A 17,646-nucleotide genomic window follows, 5' to 3' on the forward strand; every position below is an offset into this window, starting at 1 on the left:
CTTAATAATTATTCTTGGGAATATTTCTCACAATATCAATAATAAAAACTGCTGCTATATATTCACATTGATATACTACAATCACAGTAGCATGTGCAGCATGAGGGCCATACCCCAGATCCCACTTTATTGAAAGTCCACTCAAATCACAGCAGGTTAATAAGGCAAAAACTATTAAGTATTTTTTTCTTTTTAAGCTATAATAGTACAGCAGCAACACACATCCTAACCAATCCATAGCAAAACCCTTTAACAAATGGCTTCAACTTGAGGCTGTGTCTCTATTTATACTGTACTTGTCCTCGGCTCCTTCTCCTCAAACATAAATCACGGATCTTTTTGTTCTAATTATAATCCAGCGCGTGAATTATCAGTGATAGAAAAGAAAATTAGTAAAAGGTGGATTGCCCTTTTTGAGACTGATCTGAGGAAATCTGTGGACCAAAGGAACCAGCCTATCTAAGGTGGATGCAAATCCGTAAGAACATTTCACCCATCTCAGTCCACCAGTTAGGGAGCCATCAAACGTACATATTTTGATTTTGCAACAGCTCATTTGCTGCACACAACACCACCCACCTGTGATTTTAACAAAGATACAAAAAGCATAGTGTTAGTAAAACTTAAAAAACAAAGCAGATAAACAGAAAAAAAAAGATTATCCAGCCCCCAACATAATAATGAGTTTATTGTCTTATCTACAATTCCAAATCAGTATATACTACAATTACTGTAAACCACTATATGACCTACTGCTATTAAGAGAGATCTGTTAGTAGATAGCATTGGAAATAATGTTAGATTATCAAACAGCAGCAAAGATACCAAAATAATTAAAATGGGGTAAATGCCAGCAGACTTAAAACATTCTGCAATTATATATAGCATTTAGGAGAATAAACATTGGGTTTACAAGAGTAAAGTACTGTATATAATTGATCAAGGTAAATATCACTAGGAGTATGGTATTGTGAATTACTGTACCTTAAACAAACTGTTGCACCTAAAATATGAGTACTGTGATCAGAAAGATCCTACAAATGTTTCAAATCTTTGTGTTAAATGTAATTATTTCTTTTAAGACATATTTTAGCAGGAGAGATGCTTGCTTTCAAGTATGACTTGGGGTCCATTTCTATTCCATGTGACACCTTTAGGCACTGGAAGGTGTCGTATAGAACAGTACCACTTTGTGAAATGGGATCATTGGCTGGTATTCATGCCCTCGATCCAGCTGTAACTATCATTTAAATCAATGGCAGTTACCACCAGATTGGAGTGCGATACCCAGCTTCAGGGCAGCTGTCAGGTGGGGATGGCCTGGGACAACAGTCCTGGGCTGGTGGCTGTGGGGGGCCCGGCCAGCCTAGACAGGAAATTGGACCAGAGCAACTCAGGGGAGACTTGAAATGTCCCCTCCAGTATATGGGATGGCCCGTCTCTCTTCAGCACATTGGCAGATATGCCTCTCCCTAGAGCACATGGGCCTCTCCATTCCATCCATATGGTCCTGTGCCCTACTCCGTTCAGGCCCTCTTCTTCCATTGACCTATACCTCCTCCCCCCCCCACCCAGGCCCATGCTTATTCCCCCCAGGCCCATTCCTCTCCCCACACCCCAGTCACATACCTACTCCTCCACCCCAGGCCCATGACTACTACCCCCCTTCCCAGGCCCATACCTACTCCACTCTCCCCTCCCCATATATGGCATAGTTGCTGATTCCACTGATTGTTCAGCAAATGCAGGGTAATCAGATGGAGAAACCACAGGAACTGCAGGGGGTCCACAGGTGGAATGGGCCACAAGGGAATCCTGAGGGAACACAGGCAGAATGTCCACAGACTGAAGGACCACAGGTGGCAGCACCACAGGAACAGATGGAGATACAACACACCTGGAGGGACAACAGCAGCAGATGGAAGGATTGCAGGAGTGGGAGGGACTGCAGTTGGATCATTCATCACAGTAAGATTAAGGATGATTTATCCTTCACCCTTTGTAGACTGTGACATTTTTATCTCAGAAACATCACCCTTTGTGGTTCTGTGGGTGAGATGGTCCTACTATATGGAGACCTAATTTAAAAAAAAAACATTGGTTAAAACAAATAGATTAACTATTAGAACATCACATGTAAAAATAATGTATAAAGTTTGTTGAAAAAAATAAAATAATTTATAGGACTAAAACAAAGGCCAAGATCAAAACAATAGCTGGTTGTTATGCTTTAACACACCTTTAGTAATATACCAAAAGACAAAAAGTAGCAGTGCTACATCCAATATGACAATTTATATAGTTAAATACTTATCTGTTTTTCTTTTCATAAGTGAGTCATTTAGTTAAATTATTTGGGCCAAAGCATTTTAAGCTTCGATAATATGACTATATATAATATATGACTGAGCTACCTGTGCTGAAGCCTGTTGGTGGGCTTTGAAGACTGGAGTTGCCCACCCTTGGTCTAAGGGCAGTAAGCTAAACAGTGGTGCCCTACATCATACACCCTATGCCCTCCCCTAGTGCCTCTCTTACGCCCAGTTTGGGGTCACTCACCGGAAAAGAGAAGATGAACAACAATAGAAGAAACACCAACAGAATAATCAAGCAGCGCCACCGAAAACGCCTCCATACGATGTACCGCAGGCTCTTCAGTGAAGACGTGAACCACAGGAAGGAGGTGTCTGGGCGGCTGGAAGGGTGGGATTATGAGACATATGCTGACGTGAAGGGGACAAAAGGGGAAGGGATAGAGCTCAAGTCTGGCATCTGGGTGTGTTTGTAGATGTGTAAACTGTCTGATACTCACACCATGTAGCATCTTTTAGTCCCAGATTAAGGCAGGAAATGTAGTATTTCTCTATATGGGGTTTATTTACAGGGATAAATAATATACTAACAGGCCCACCGTCCCTTTAAGTCAAAATTAAATCATAAAATAAACTCCTACTCCTCTTAGGAGACTAACTATACAAAGCTTTAACCCTTACTATGCGGATGGACAGCAATCAAAACACAGACAAAGGTTCTCCAATGAATGCACTCGTAGTAATGTGTATAAGAAGTGATGAATGCGTTAAAATACTTTAATTCTGTATTCATTTAAAATAATGTTGTATCGAGGGATTTGGTATTGATATCCACGATTAGTCCCTTGAGACATACCAAATACTTTAAAAAAATGCTTTGAAATATATCATGTGTTCTTTAAAGACACATATCTTGTTTGGGTGTCTTAGAATACCCTTTTCGCCAAAAGTTAGTAAACGGCTAGTAACACTATCCAGCAAACTGGTACAGCTCAAGTATCTATAAGGCTGCTACAAAGGTTTCTACTGTAGCCATATTTACTAAACCATGGAGATGATACATATTGTCATCTCCATGTACTGGTTCACTATATAGTGAGGGAGTTGAGTATTGGCAGTCTCAAATGTATTGAATGAAAGGTAATCTATCAGTAGAACACGTTTAACTGACATATCTATAACATATTAAATTGCTGTTATAAGGTCACTAGTTGGCACAGTGAGTGAGCTGATGTTAACCAATGATGTGACCATGTTTTATTATTTATCATAGTATAAAAAGCATATATGAATGTATCCTCTTGTTCCTTACATAAAATCAATGTTCCTACAATAGAGTGCACTGCTGTAAGGGATAGCCTCATGTAAAGAAAAATTAGGCTACACATCGGGTAAAAGATTGTACTATTATTCACAAATAGTCCCACTACTGCAGAAACTGCAGGGGTTAAGTTGTTAGTCACAAAGAAAATCCCATTTCCATTGCAGTGCACAATAATATTAAGTCCAGGAGGTATGAGGTCACTCCTATATACTTCTATGCACTAAACCCACAAGTAAGTCATCATACATAGAGACCAGGTGTCTAAGGCCTCGGACATGGTATGGCAGACAGTGCGGATGCGTCTGCGCGCTGAGCGAACAGACTGCCATGAAGCGTGTGGGCGCATGCGTGCAGAAACGGGAGGGGGTGCGCATTGCGTGAGAAATCAGTTAAACTGACCGACACGTCCCGTGAGCGGTTCGCCCAATCAGGGCGAACCAGCTCCGTGACGTCACTGGGAACGCGCCCAGGAACACCCCCACAGCCCTTCTGGTATGGCCAGGGAAAGCACCCGCTTTCCCTCAACCCTCGCGCGCGTCCGCACGGGCTGCGGCACCATGTCCGCAGCCTAAGAAAGACAGGTAAGTATGTTGGTCAAAATATCATCTTAGTTACAGAGCCCTAATAACATATGCTTATCATCTACTGCTGATTAGAGGCATACACAAAATTTGTGTCTGAGCCCCGAGGCACGGTTAAAGGACCACATCCAGTTATAGCCTCCTAAATGATGTCTAGCAGTAACGGAATAGCTGATAATATCTTATATTGTATGTTTCTCTAGGTAGTTGGTCTTCCCAGTAGTAGACACACAGATAACCAACAAGCTCTGAGAAACCCCAAACATTACCACATAATACAGTATATATATGTATGTATATAAGTGTCAAAAGGAGTGCTAGTGGGTGTGGCTAAATGTACACAACAAAAAACAAACAAAGATGCCCAAAGCTACTTCCAATGTGACAAAAATACACAGTGCAATACCTATATATTTTCTTGAAAAAGGGTAATTTAGTTTTACCCTTTGGCCAAAGCGTCTTAAGTTGAAGATGAATGAGCTCTAAGGGTGCACACTGCTAGCAACAATAGCCTATCCCATATCGCTAATGCGGGAGGTAGTAGAGGTAGTTATTCTTAAAATTAACCCCTGCATTGCCCTGTGCAGCACTATTAGGTACCTGAAGTATAATAATAGTCACATATACTCCTGTATATTCAACCTAGTCAATGCTTCGTCAGAAATGAGCAGTAGGTATCCAAAGGAAGCAAGCAAATGTATTTGTCAAAATACCATTAGTGTTAGTTGCAGAGCCCTAAATACTTATCCAGATATAACTGCTATATACCAGAGGCATACAAAGGGCGAATAAGTACAACCCGAGATGTGGTACAATAGCCATATACTGTTAAAGCCTCCTAGATTATTGTACAGAAGTTAGATAATATCTGATAGCATCAAAGGAAGTATGTTTATCCATGTTTCCATGTTAAGTGTTTCTCAGTTTATAAACTTAATATATGCGTGACATATAGGAGAAGGAGCGGCTCAGTGAGTAAAGACACTGACTGGCACTGAGTTTGAAGCAGGAGAAACTGGTTCAATTCCCAGTGTCGCCTCCTTGTGACCTTGGGCAAGTCTCCCTGTGCCTCAGGCACCAAAAACATAGATTGTAAGCTCTACAGGGCAGGGACCTGTGCCTGCAAAATGTCTCTCTAAAGTGCTATGTAAAACTAGCAGCGCTATACAAGAACATGCTATTATTATTATGTCTGCAACAGCTTGATATTCTAGCTCTAACATCATATGCATTGCTTGCAACAAATTGACCTTTCGCATACCGCTAATGCGGAGAGTAACAATGTATTTTGTACTCATCTGTTTTGAAGTATGCAGCAAGAGTTCTCTCTGTAATTATCTTAAACCGGCTCTTGTTAGGCCGTGGCTCTCAGGTGCTACCACATCAAGACATCATTCCGTCAAGTCACCTGACGTACGTTTTGCGCTAATGTGAGCTTTTTCAAAGGTCCGGATGGACAGCTAAGCTGATTACCACCCCAAACAGGTACTATTATGACTGAACATATAAAGTCTCTGTACACAGCAATAAAGGGTTTTGCTTATCTGTTAGTCCAGGGTTTGGAGCAGATGTCCCCGCTTCAGTGCGTTCTTCCTTCTTACGGGAGCTTGGCCCCACGAGAGCTCAGTGAATCCTCTGTAAGTTCAATATTAAGGATAGGACATCCCCGCTTTAGCACGGTCTTCCTTCTTCCTGGGATTAACAACCAAGGCAGTCCCAGCAGGCTCCGCGACCAGGACCAGCGGGCCTAGGGTGCTGTGCCAGCTTTCCTTGCTGGGGAGAACTCTTCTCTGTCCCCTTCTCTCTGGGACAACAGTCAGTCTCTTAGCATGGCAGCTTTCAGTCTGTCTTTTAAAACACTTCCTTGTTCAGTCTGCTCAATTAGGCATCAGCTGCTGGGTTCTCTAGGGAGATTAACTCTCTGTGCGTTGGAAAGTCCCATGGCTGCCCTATTCCAGCATATTCCTCCACCCAGCGAAACATTGTCCTGTGAAGCGGCCCATGCACTATTCCAGTGCACCAGCCTCTTTTGTCAGACACATCTGACATCCATCTCTTCTTTTTACTTGCCTTCCAGTTGAAGAGATTTCCTTCGGGGAAAGTACTAGGCCTTCTGGGCCTGCAGACTGGTACTTTGCTACCTTCTTGTCTTTCACTTGTTTGATCTTAGCGTTGAAGCTCAGCTTTTGGCGTGTTACTTTTTGGAAAAGTTCCAGTCTGTTGGCTCTCTCTGCCAGATCAGCCCGGATTCTATCCCGCTCTATGACCTTGATCTGCATATTTTGAAGATGCATCTCTGTCTTCTCCTCTTGTGCTCAGAGTCTCCCTTACCCTGCAGAAGAGCCATGACCTCGTTGGTAAACTCATTTTGTTCACTCGCCAGTGACTGTTTGGCCTTCTCTTGTGAAGACAGTAACTCCGCTTTAGTGGTGATGGCTTTTGGACCTTTCTCTATCAGCGTACCTTCAGCGTTTGAGACTAAAGACCGATCATTCACCAAAAGTTCTGTGTTTGGTTCCACACCATTTATCTTCAGTACTTCAACTTTGGCGGGATTCTTATTAAACCTAAGTGCATCCCATGGCGCCTCTATTAGTCGGCAGACTCGTAGGCTTGGGCCTTTCTTTCTTGACTCAACTTACTTCGTTGGGAGTGTCGCTAGACAATCTGTGAGGTCTTATTCATTTTACGATCACGGACACACATCCGTCCCATTCTCAACCAAGACTGTATCTTTACACCGGCTGCCCTCATGGCAAGCAATCCACTTTGAACCCCATGGGCACTGCAGTACGACTGGATTCTTACTCTGCTACTCCATCGCAACTTGATCCTTCCATTTCGTGCCTTGTGGAAAGTAGACTGTGGTAGTGCAATGGCATTGTAGTCACGCTTACAAGTGTGCAACAACTTGCTTAGGCGGTTCAAACTTTGCCATCTCGTTTTGTAGTTGAGTAGTGTCCCCAGCTTTCACTGTGTCCTTGTCTTCACGGGCATTAGTTTCTGTGGGATACAGATGCTTGGGCCGGGCCAATACCTTTTCCTGTAGTGGAGACACCTGTGCATTATTATTTCATAGAGCCTCATTCTGTTTTAACAACCGCCATCTTTTCCATGGACTGCTTCTGTGACCCAAGTGTCTGTTTTAGATTTGTAACTTTTTTCTCCAACTTCATCTGAGAAACCTCCTGCTGGGCAGCAGTAGAGTCAAACGTAGCATCCTGCTCAGTCTTCCGAGCCTCGAGCTCCTCGCCCAGGCCACGCTTTTGTATCTTTGCCATCTTGCGGCCCGCACTCTCAGACTCCAGGTCCTTCCTCAGGTCTTGAAGCTGTCATTCTGTATTTATTTTTCCACTCAGTGCATCTGCTAGTTCAGTTTCTTTGGAGTTGAGTTGCGATTCCACATCTGTCAGCTGATTCAGCGCAAGGCTTAAACCGTTTTCCCTTTTTTTAATTCTGGCCTGCAACTGTCGTTGCTCCTCCCGGAAAAGCTCCTCCTAATCCAGCTCCAGCTGCAGCCGGGCTCTCTCATTGGCTGTGTGTTCCAGCAGCTTGCGAGCCAATCGGCCAACTCAGTCTCATAGCGCAGTGTCAGGCAGGCCACATGTCGGACAGAGACCTCATCCCTCTCGGCGAGCTGCATCTTGCGCTCAGCAATCTGCGTATGCAGTTTTTCAGTTTGATCCTGCAAGTCCCCTCTCAGAACCTTCACCTCTTCCCGGTGCTTGCTCTGGGCTTGCATCAGCACCTCCTTCATATTTTGGAGCTCTGCAGTTGTTGCTAGGATCGCCACTGCTTCTGTTTTCCAGGCTTCTTTCTCCTTCGCGTACTGACTCATGGGGATGGAGCAGCCTTTCTGCTTCTCCATCTCTTGATTCAGTTTCTGGACCTTTTCCCACTCCCTCTCATACAGTCACGTGGCATCTAAGCTCCATCTCTAGTGATGCACTAGTAACACAATGCGTGGCCTTCAGCTCCTCATACTGCTCTGGGGGGACACACTGGGTTCTCAGCCATTCCGTTGGCACTTGTACATGGTTAGTAGCCTGGACACTTGCTTCCTGTAGAACTCGCTGCTTTTCTTCAGCGTCCGTCTGTTTCTCCTTGGCCTTCTGCAGACTCGTGCGCAGACCTTGTATATCTAACTTTCCTGAGTCAATTGCTTCTTCACTTTTCCTGTTTGGCGAAGCTTCTTATTTTCTTCACTGACCTGGTCAGTCAAGTCTGAATTTTTCTGTCTGACTTGTATTTGCCTTTTTACTGTCTCTGAACGAATCAGGATCTCTTCTTCAGTATCCGTTAATCACAGACCTCTGTGCTGAGAGCATGGACCTCATGGCGTGAGAGTTCCAGCTCTGTGCTGAGGGTGTGTCTTTTTTTACCTTACCACGCTCTGTTTTGAGCATGCAAGCCTCTTGCTGAGAAACTTCTAACTCTGTGATGAAGTTTTGAACATCTTTCTGGGAGATCTCATAGTAAAGATTCCAGTCAGTACTCGTTTTCTCTGATTAGCTCGGCTTTCTGTATATAGCAGTAGCAGTAGCCTTTGTCATCCCAAGGCTAGTCGTCGTTCCTGTGACAATTGCGCCAAGCGCTCTGGGGTTTAGCTCATCTCTGGTTTTTTTTCTGACCCACGCCTTCCTGTACACACGGGTTAAAAATTTTTCTAGAGCTTCTGCTGAAATTGGAGGCCCCGTAGGACCTCCTCCTCATCAGCGTCATCATCCTCATCCAGCATGAAGGGACAGTGTTTGGTGTGGTCCAGCTTTTCACACCATAAACAATTCTGGTGCAGTTCCTTTTGCGGGACCATGCTGGGATACCTATTTCTGAAAGGACATTGTTTTGTGTGGCCAGGCACATTACACATACTGTAAAACACATTGTATCCTCCATTTCCTACCTTCAGGTGTATTCTTCACCTTGACATCTGGAGGCGCTATTTCCTCAATTCTTCATATCTTTTCCTGTGTATCCTGTAAGCATAACTAGTCATACATAGTGGAACAGACTTTGCTTGCAGAATTTTGTTTTTCACTTCAGTTAGGTGGCCATTTTAAATCCCCGCATTTATTTTCAATCCCACCGTTTCCGCTGCTCAGTGCCTTTTGGACTGCCCACATTCTCCACCAATTGTGATGCCCACACCACGTTGTAGCATCTTTTTTGGCCCAGATTAAGGCAGGAAACATAGTATTTCTCTATACAAGGTTTATTTACAGAGATACATAATATACTAACAGGCCCATCGTCCCTTTAAGTCAAAACGAAATCATAAATTAAACTCCTACTCCTCTTAGGAGACCAACTACACATAAAGCTTTAACTCTTTCCACTCGGATGGACAGGTAAATTGATTACCACCCCAAACAGGTACTATTATGACTGAACATATAAAGTCTCTATACACAGCAATAAAGGGTTTCGCTAATCTGTTAGTCCAGGGTTTGGATTTGACGTCCCTACTTCAGCGCAGCCTCGCGGCCTTCCTTCCTAGGGGAGCTCGGCACCATGAGAGCTCAGAGAATCTCTCCTCTGTAAATCCAATGTTAAGGATAGGACTTTCTCGCTTCAGCACGGTCTCTCGTCCTTCCTTCTTCCTGGGATTAACAACCCAGGCAGTCCAAGCAGGCTCCACGACCACCGTCCAGCAGGCCTAGGGGGCTGTGCCAGCTTCCCTTGCAGGGAAGAACTCTTCTCTGTCCCCTTCTCTCTGGGACAGCAGTCAGTCCCTCAGCATGGCAGCTTTCAGTCTATCTTTTAAAAAACTTCCTTGTTCAGTCTGCTCAATTAGGCAGCAGCTGCTGCTGAGTTCTCTAAGGAGATTAACTCTCTGTGCGTTGGAAAGTCCCATAGCTACCCTATTCCAGCACCCAAAGGACAGTGATGGTATCACAACTGTCATTGGCTTAGAAAGTGTTTGCTCCAAAAAGCTGTAAGGCTAAGGCCCCAGTGAGCGCGCGACGGGGTGCCTGGCGGCGCTCGTTACCCGAGTCAGTGCAACCTGGTGGATACTAGGCAACTGGCGACGGGGAGGCGTGGCGGGGGTGCGGCCATGACATCTTGCGGTTGGTTCATCCTCAATGGCTGAACCGCCGCTGTAACGTGGCCAGCACTCCGTCACCACAAGAAAAGACAAACGCCTTGTCTTTACAATATTTGGTCGCGCATCGCGATCTCTACATGCGTGTGCAGGCAGCTACTGGGCCCAGCACCATAGAGGGGAGGATCTTGTTCCCGCCATAGCGCGTGCAGCAGCCAACACTGGAGACGAGGTTTGTTGCCAGAGGCACAGGAGACACATGATGTTTGGAAACCTCTGTACATTGAAGAAAAGACATGTGAGGTTTGGAAAATTATATGTGAAGAGGAGACCTGTGATGTTTGGAAAGCTCTGCAAACCTGAAAGAGAGACATGTGGTGGAAAACTCTGTGCACATTAAGAAGAGACATGTAGGGTTGGAAATCTTTGTACATATGAAAGCGAGACCTGTGGGGTTTGAAAAGCTCTGTATACATATATTAAAGGTATCAAACCTACAATGCATCTTCACTCGTCTATGGGTCCCTAACTGCTGATGTTCTACTACTATTGCAATATCAGGTGTGGTTATTTAGTGTCTGTCTAAATATTTTTTTATTAATAATGATTTTTAATACAGAAAAAAATATTTCAGTTACTTTGTGTGAGCACATTCAGGACATCATTACATAAAGGGGATCTATTACATGTACATACTGCAAATCCATACATTCTGGGATCTATTACATGTACATACTGCACAGCCAATCCTTACATAAAGAAAAACTATTACATGTACATACAGCCAATCCTTACATAAAGAAGAACTGTTACATGTACATACAGCCAATCCGTACATAAAGAAGAACTATTACATGTACATACAGCCAATCCTTACATAAAGAAGAACTCTTACATGTACATGCAGCTGATCCTTATACACGGTGATCGATTATATGCTCATATTGTACAAGTGATCCATACATCTGGGAATCTATAACATGCATATGCTGGTAATCCTTATATTAGGGGATCTATTATATACTGGGAATACTTACATTGGGGGATCCAGTTTGGGGTTGGTGTTGGGCTCCTCTCGGCCCTTCCCAGCTGGACGCTCCTCCGCTTCCTTCTCCGTCACAAGCTCCAAGGTCAGCTCCACCTTTCCCTGCGGGGAGCAGACATTGCGTATGTCAGAGCAGGGGCCTGTGTGTGTGTGTGTCTGTGAATCAGTGCGAGTTTGGTTGTGTGTGTGGTCCATGTGTGTGTAGAGGGAGGGGGGGGAGGAGGGAGGGGCTTGCCAATGTACTTAAATGTATATTTGTCAGTGTGTGTATATGTATTTCAGTGCTTATGTGCATATCTCTGTGCATTTGTTTCTATATCCGAGTACGAGTGTATTTCTGTGCGTGTGTGAATCTGAGCGTTGCTTGTGCTTGTATGAGTATGTGAATATATTGTGACGGTGAGGAGGTAACCAGGCTCACAATAAAGGTTAAGCCCATTTGGTTACCTCTGATCCATGTATTAGGGTTCGGGAGTGTCAGCTCTTAAACCCAGTGATTATACAGTATATGCATTGTATGTATTGTGCGACAATAAAGTATTTTATGTGTTTTTACCTTTCCAGGAGTGCCAGCAAGCACAGATTGCTGTGGTATGAGTTTCATGGGAGGTTTTGCGGATAAAGTGTTGTCAGAATGTGCCTAGCTAGCCAGGGTCCAGAGTTGCTGGCTACCCTAAAAATGTACCCAGGAATTTGGTCTGTTTCCTGGGTACATGTACGCACATGTTCCGGCAATATCTCCCCTTGAAAACGCTGTCGCAACTCAACACTAGGGGTTCCCTGCTTCAGCAAAGACCAGAAAGGTAAAAGGGGCATAGGGATATGAGGTGTCCTTTAAACCGTCAAAGGAGTCCCTAGGTTAATGGGGATTCCCAGGAAATGCCCAGGTCACCCAGACCCTATATAAGGGTTCTGAGATACTCCAACCATATATATATATATATAAGGGTTCCCCAAAGTATATTCTCTAATAAAGTGCACTTTATATCGTGTTTTGTGTTTACTATAAGGCTCTATGCAGTCAGCTGGGGCATATACTTAAGGTGCCAGCTAGTCTGCATAGAATCCTTACATGAAAGAGAAGGCGGGATGTTGAGAGGTGTCGGGGTGCTAAGTGGACGGGCAGGGTGGAGTACTGGGTCCGGAGAACAGAAACCCCTGGCGTGGACCCTCTGGTCTGCTAGACTCAGTGGTGCCTGCCCAGCGGGACGCAATGGGCTGGCTAAGGAAAAGATGGCGATCGTAGGCGCTTTTCCTATTGGCCAGAACATATGTACCGCCCATGGGGCGTCCCAAGCAGGCTCAACACGAACTCTGCCTCTGACATCATCAGCCCTGCTCTGATTGGCTGATGAGAATGTTCTCACGCTTCTGATGGGCCTGTAGTATTCTGTGAATAAAACCCAGAAGTATTATAAACCCCTGCACCAATCACATTTTCAGTTCTCTAAGAGTCTAAGGCTAAGGCCCCGCTCCCAGTCAGCGCACCTGCGCTGCTGACAGGCGGTGCGCTGAGATACACAGACCGCGATCTGCGGTCTGTAGGGAGCGGGAGCCGGAGCTGGAGGTGGGCGGGAGGTGGGAGGTTTGATCGGGAGGTGGGCGGGAGGTGGGAGGTTTGACAGGGAGGGGGGGCGTGGCTTGAGCGGAGGGACCCGCTACTCTCCCCCCCCCCTCCCTCCACGGACTCGGGCTGGAGCTGGAAGGTAAGTTTAAACACACACACGCAGGCACTCATTCATACACGCACACACGCGCACACACACACACAGGCAGGCACTCACGCACTCATACACACACACACGCGCGCACACACAGGCAGGCACTCACGCACTCATACACACACACACACACAGACAGAGGCAGGCACTCGGGCACACACACACACAGACAGGCACTCACACACTCAGACACATACACACACAGACAGGCACGCACTCAGACACACACACAGAGAAAGGCACTCACCTGCTTTCACTCCACACTCCTCCCCGCTCCCCGAAGCCTCTCCTCCTCCCGCAGCCTCCCCTCCCCATTGGCTCACAGCCACACACGTCACGCGTCAAAGCTAGAAAACACCATTCTCTGGTGTCTCCAGCGGCTGACGCGCTACAGCGTGTAGTGCTCTGTGCAGCCAGTGGGGACCGGGACCGGCTCGCGAGGATTCCCCTGCTGGTGGGGAACTCGCGACCCGCCGCCCGCGCCAACGAGCGCAGCGGGACCGAGGCCTTAGGTTCCAGTTTCAAGTCTACAGCCAGAAAGAGGGTGGGCGGGTCTTCCAAAAGTGCTGCACCTAGGAGAGGCTAGTTTTTATCCCAGTTCTCAAGTAAGTGTGTCTTTTTGCCTGTAGTTTGTGCATCATTGTGTGTATGCCTTTTCTTGTGAATAAATGTACAATTTATTTCATTAACTTGTTTTGCTCAATGCATGATCCTGGTAAATAGGTGTAAATTGTCTGGTCTCCTGTGACATATATCTACATGTTTTTGTTCGTCTCTGTGACCAAGATTCACAAAGCTCCATTTTTGACTTGACTTAAGCTTAACTTAAGTTAATGCATCGTTAAGTGCTAACGGGCATCTTCAAAGGTCATAACGTAGTGCTACGTGCTGTTTTCAGCTGTAATGTGCCCTTGTATTGCTATAATAGGCATTAGTGCTAATGATATGCAAAAGAGGTGTTCTCTGTAACAACGCATATCCACAGAGCTCCATTATAGTTAATGCAGGGATTTAACGATGTGTTACCTTGGTCTTACCTAAAGGTGGGGGAGAGGTAGAGAAGGGGAAAGGCACGTGGAGAGATACTTGTGTACAAAAAGGAGCAGATCTGAGATACCTGTGATATATGCTAATTTAAATATACTTTGCATGTATCTCAGGTGTGCTCCCTTTTGTGCACAGAAACCTCTCCAAGTGTGGTTTGAGGGGATTGATCTTTCTCCGTCTGTTACAGATTTTGATAATATTATATTATAAGCTCTGAGTTAACGCAGCTTTGTGGATCTGGCCCTGTGTGTATTTAGTTACATTGCAGAGGTTGAAAAAAGACATATGCCCATCAAGTTCAACCCTGTTAAGTTTAGATGGCAGATTGTGAATATGTGTATCTGAGTGTTTGTGTCTCAATGGCTGCATTCACATCTGAGTGTATGTATCGGAGTGTGCGAGTTGGTTGTTTTGAGTATTCCCCCGCAGCAGGAGAAAGAGAGAGAGCATCATCATTTTTCGCTGCACAGACTAAGGACTTTACGGTTTGACTATATATTTTTTTGCGCAGCAGCTTACATCCTATTGCTGGATCTGGACATTATTTACTGAGCCTGTGCTTTTTTCATTTATTTCGGTATCTTCCTCGTTGGGTTTTGCATGGTCTGTTGGGGACGCAGGGACTAGGGAAGTACCTTTTGGTCCTTCTGGACCTGAGGGAACGGGCCTGAGGAAGGGGTCTTCACCCCGAAACATTGCCCGCCTAATTACCCTCCTCCATTTTTCTGTCCCCCCCTTCTTTTTCCATTGTGGTTTTCCTTGTCCTTTTCCCCTTCCCGTTTTTTCTCCGCACCACTATATTTTTTATTGCCCGCATGTGTGACATTGTTCCAAGTTATTATATATTTTTGTCTTCATTATTAAATTCTCAATTTGGCATATTCCTTGTTTGATCGTTTTTCTAAAGAGTCAGTGAGTGCTGGAACACTTTATTATATTGGTTGTTTTGAGTATGTATCTGAATATGCTGTGATTGGTTTACAGATTGTGTGGGTTTATCTTAGTGGGTGTATTTGTATCCAAGTATATTTTAGTGGTTTTGTATACAAGTTTGATTTTGTATGTGTGTATTTGAATGTGTGCCTGGATTTCAGATTGTGTTTATATCTGAGGGTGTCAGAGTGTATTAAGGTCACATTGTTCCTCTCTGTATTATTTTAGCTGTACCTCGGTAGAAGGCCCCTAACTGACAAACGTATTATATTCAAGCATAATCTGCACCAACACGATCACAGTCTATTTTCCTATCATTTTCAATACAATAAATTACACTTCTTCAGTCATACCGAAAGGCGTGGCTTGCCCTTGATCATCGTCGAGCAGGGCCACCAGCCACGGATGGCCTTCTGCTTGAAGAGCGAGATGAAGCAGGTGGGGGTGGAGCCGAGCTTCAGGAATCGAAGGAACCTCCAGCTTGTGCCGCCCCTCTGCATTGTCTTCAAAGAGCAGCGTTCGGGGTTCCGCGCTGCGCGAGGGATACACGTCAAGTTTAGCTCCAGCACACCTGCGGTGAGAAGAGAGAGGGCTGCAGAGCATCGTATTGCCACCTCTCACTAGATGTGCCGTATACTCTGGTAGAGACCTGCAGGGCATCACTCCACTAGCCCCTTCCCTGCTACAGACCTGCAGGGTATCGCTCTAATAACTCCTTCCCTGCTACGGACCTGCAGAGTATCGCTCTACTAACCCCTTCCCTGCTACATACCTGCAGAGTATCGCTCTAATAACCCCTTCACTGCTACAAAGCATCACTCCATTAACCCTTTGCTAGTCTTGCAGAGCTTATGTTTTACTCCTCTCAAAGCATCGCCCCACTGACAAATTCTTGCAGGACCTAGCTTCTTAGCCCCATCCCTGCAGAATATCACTCCATTAAAAAAATAAAACAGATTCACTCCCTCAACCGAGGTCGCAAAACGCTGCTTCGTTACCAAGAAAGTCATCGAAGGAGAATTTGTCATTGTCCCAGACCTGGATGATGAGTTTTGGTGGAAGCTTCGTGGTTATCTTGTCTAAGCTCCACAGGTGATCCTGGGACAGTGGACAGTACAGCAATAAGGCCCCTACACTCCCCTTCCCGGAAGTCCCCACTAACTGTAGGCTAAAGTAATGTTTTCTTTTTCTCTAGAGCTGTTACAGAACCATGCTGACTCTCACCCTCTCACACGCAGACACTCACACTCTTTCTCTCAAGCAGACTCACGCTCTCTCACCTCTCTCTCTGACGCAGGCTCTCACCATCCTTCTCTCACGTAGGTTCTCACTCTCTCATGCTCTCTCTCATGCAGAATCTCACCCTTTATCTCTCACACAGACTCTCACCTTCTTTCACTCACGCAGGCCCCCCATCTCTTTCTGTCTCACGCAGGCTCTCAATCTCTTTCTCTCACAAGCCTTCACCCTCTCTCGCAGGATCTCATTGTGACGGGAGGGGGTAACCAGGCTCTCAAATAAAGGTCAAGCCCGTTTTGGTTACCAGAGATCCGTGTATAAGGGTCCAAGAGTGTTAGCTCTTGGGCCCTGTAACAATGTACTATTCTGTTATACTGTATGTAATAAAAGTTTTTTTTTGTGTTTTTCCCTTTCCAGGGATGACAGCAAGCAGGGATTTCTAGGGTATGAGTTTCAAGGTTTTTTTTGCGGAGGGACCGTTAACAGAATGTGCCTAGAATGTTGGGGGCCGGAGTTGTCGGTTCCCTTATAAATGTACCTGGGTATCATGCCTGATTCTCGGATACATGTAGGCACATTGTCCTGGGAATATCTCCCCTTGAAAACACTAGCGCGACTCACCACTAGGGTACCCTGTTTCAGCACAGCCCAGAAAGGAGAATAAGGCACAGGAATAAAACATGTATTCCTGTGGCTGAGGCAATCCCTAGGTTAAGGGGGGTACCCCAGCTAGTGCCAAGGTGACCCACAACCAGTGTAGGGTTTGTGGGTGCCCCAGCCGTATATAAGGTTGAAGGGGACTCTGAGAGTCCAGACTGAGTCCAAGAGAAAGTCCAAGGGAAAGTGTGTGGGGAACAAGGCAGATAGAAATAAAACTACAACATTTTTATTTTCTGTTCCCTGTCCCCCAAGACTCAGAAGTGTAGTAAAATATACTTTAATAACGTAATGTGCTTTTTACATTCGGAAGTGATGTCAAAACAGGCTACCCGAGCGATCCCAAAGCCGTCGGTAAGTCTGCTGAACATCAGAGTTCAAAACAGCCAGAGGATGCCCAGAGGTGTGAATAGCATTTGGTCAGTGGGGAAAGGCGGAGTATAAGGTCCGGAAATCAATGGCAGTCCTCCAGGGTGCCACTTGTAATGCCAGACCTGGTGGAGCCTGTCACAGCGGGTGGCATGGAGATAGCCAGGGAGAAAGGTGGCTATTTCGGATATCCTGCTGACCCGGTTTTTCTAGCCGGCTTAGCTCTGATTGGTTGCTTGGGAATTTTCCAACACGTTGATTGGCTGTTGAGTTTTGTGAATGAAAAGAATACTATAAGAATTGATGAGCCAATCTGATTCGTAGCCTCTAGTAGTAAGAGTGCGGGCAGGCATCTCAAAGTAGCTTCTGTGCGAA

At 45.4% G+C, this 17,646-nt stretch overlaps 1 protein-coding gene across 10 annotated transcripts in view; it reads right to left on the minus strand.

Moving 5' to 3' along the window:
- Positions 1-1,654: 1,654 nt before the first annotated feature.
- LOC142495861 (myoferlin-like) overlaps positions 1,655-17,646 on the minus strand; it is a 101,362-nt gene continuing 85,370 nt past the window's right edge. For 4 of the 10 annotated variants that reach the window (XM_075601911.1, XM_075601907.1, XM_075601909.1 and 1 more), the window contains 5 exons: positions 16,005-16,104; positions 15,360-15,577; positions 11,298-11,407; positions 2,560-2,723; positions 1,655-2,078 (listed from right to left, as the gene is read on the minus strand). In XM_075601911.1, coding sequence (XP_075458026.1) covers positions 2,032-2,078; positions 2,560-2,723; positions 11,298-11,407; positions 15,360-15,577; positions 16,005-16,104 — 639 coding nt within the window. In that variant the 3' untranslated portion in view covers positions 1,655-2,031. Of the gene's footprint in view, positions 2,079-2,559; positions 2,724-11,297; positions 11,408-15,359; positions 15,578-16,004; positions 16,105-17,646 lie in introns of those variants that run through there. The other 6 variants (XM_075601912.1, XM_075601915.1, XR_012801838.1 and 3 more) reach the window with 5 other exon arrangements.

This window comes from Ascaphus truei, chromosome 5 (genome assembly GCF_040206685.1).
Source record: "Ascaphus truei isolate aAscTru1 chromosome 5, aAscTru1.hap1, whole genome shotgun sequence".
Classification (NCBI taxonomy): domain Eukaryota; kingdom Metazoa; phylum Chordata; class Amphibia; order Anura; family Ascaphidae; genus Ascaphus; species Ascaphus truei.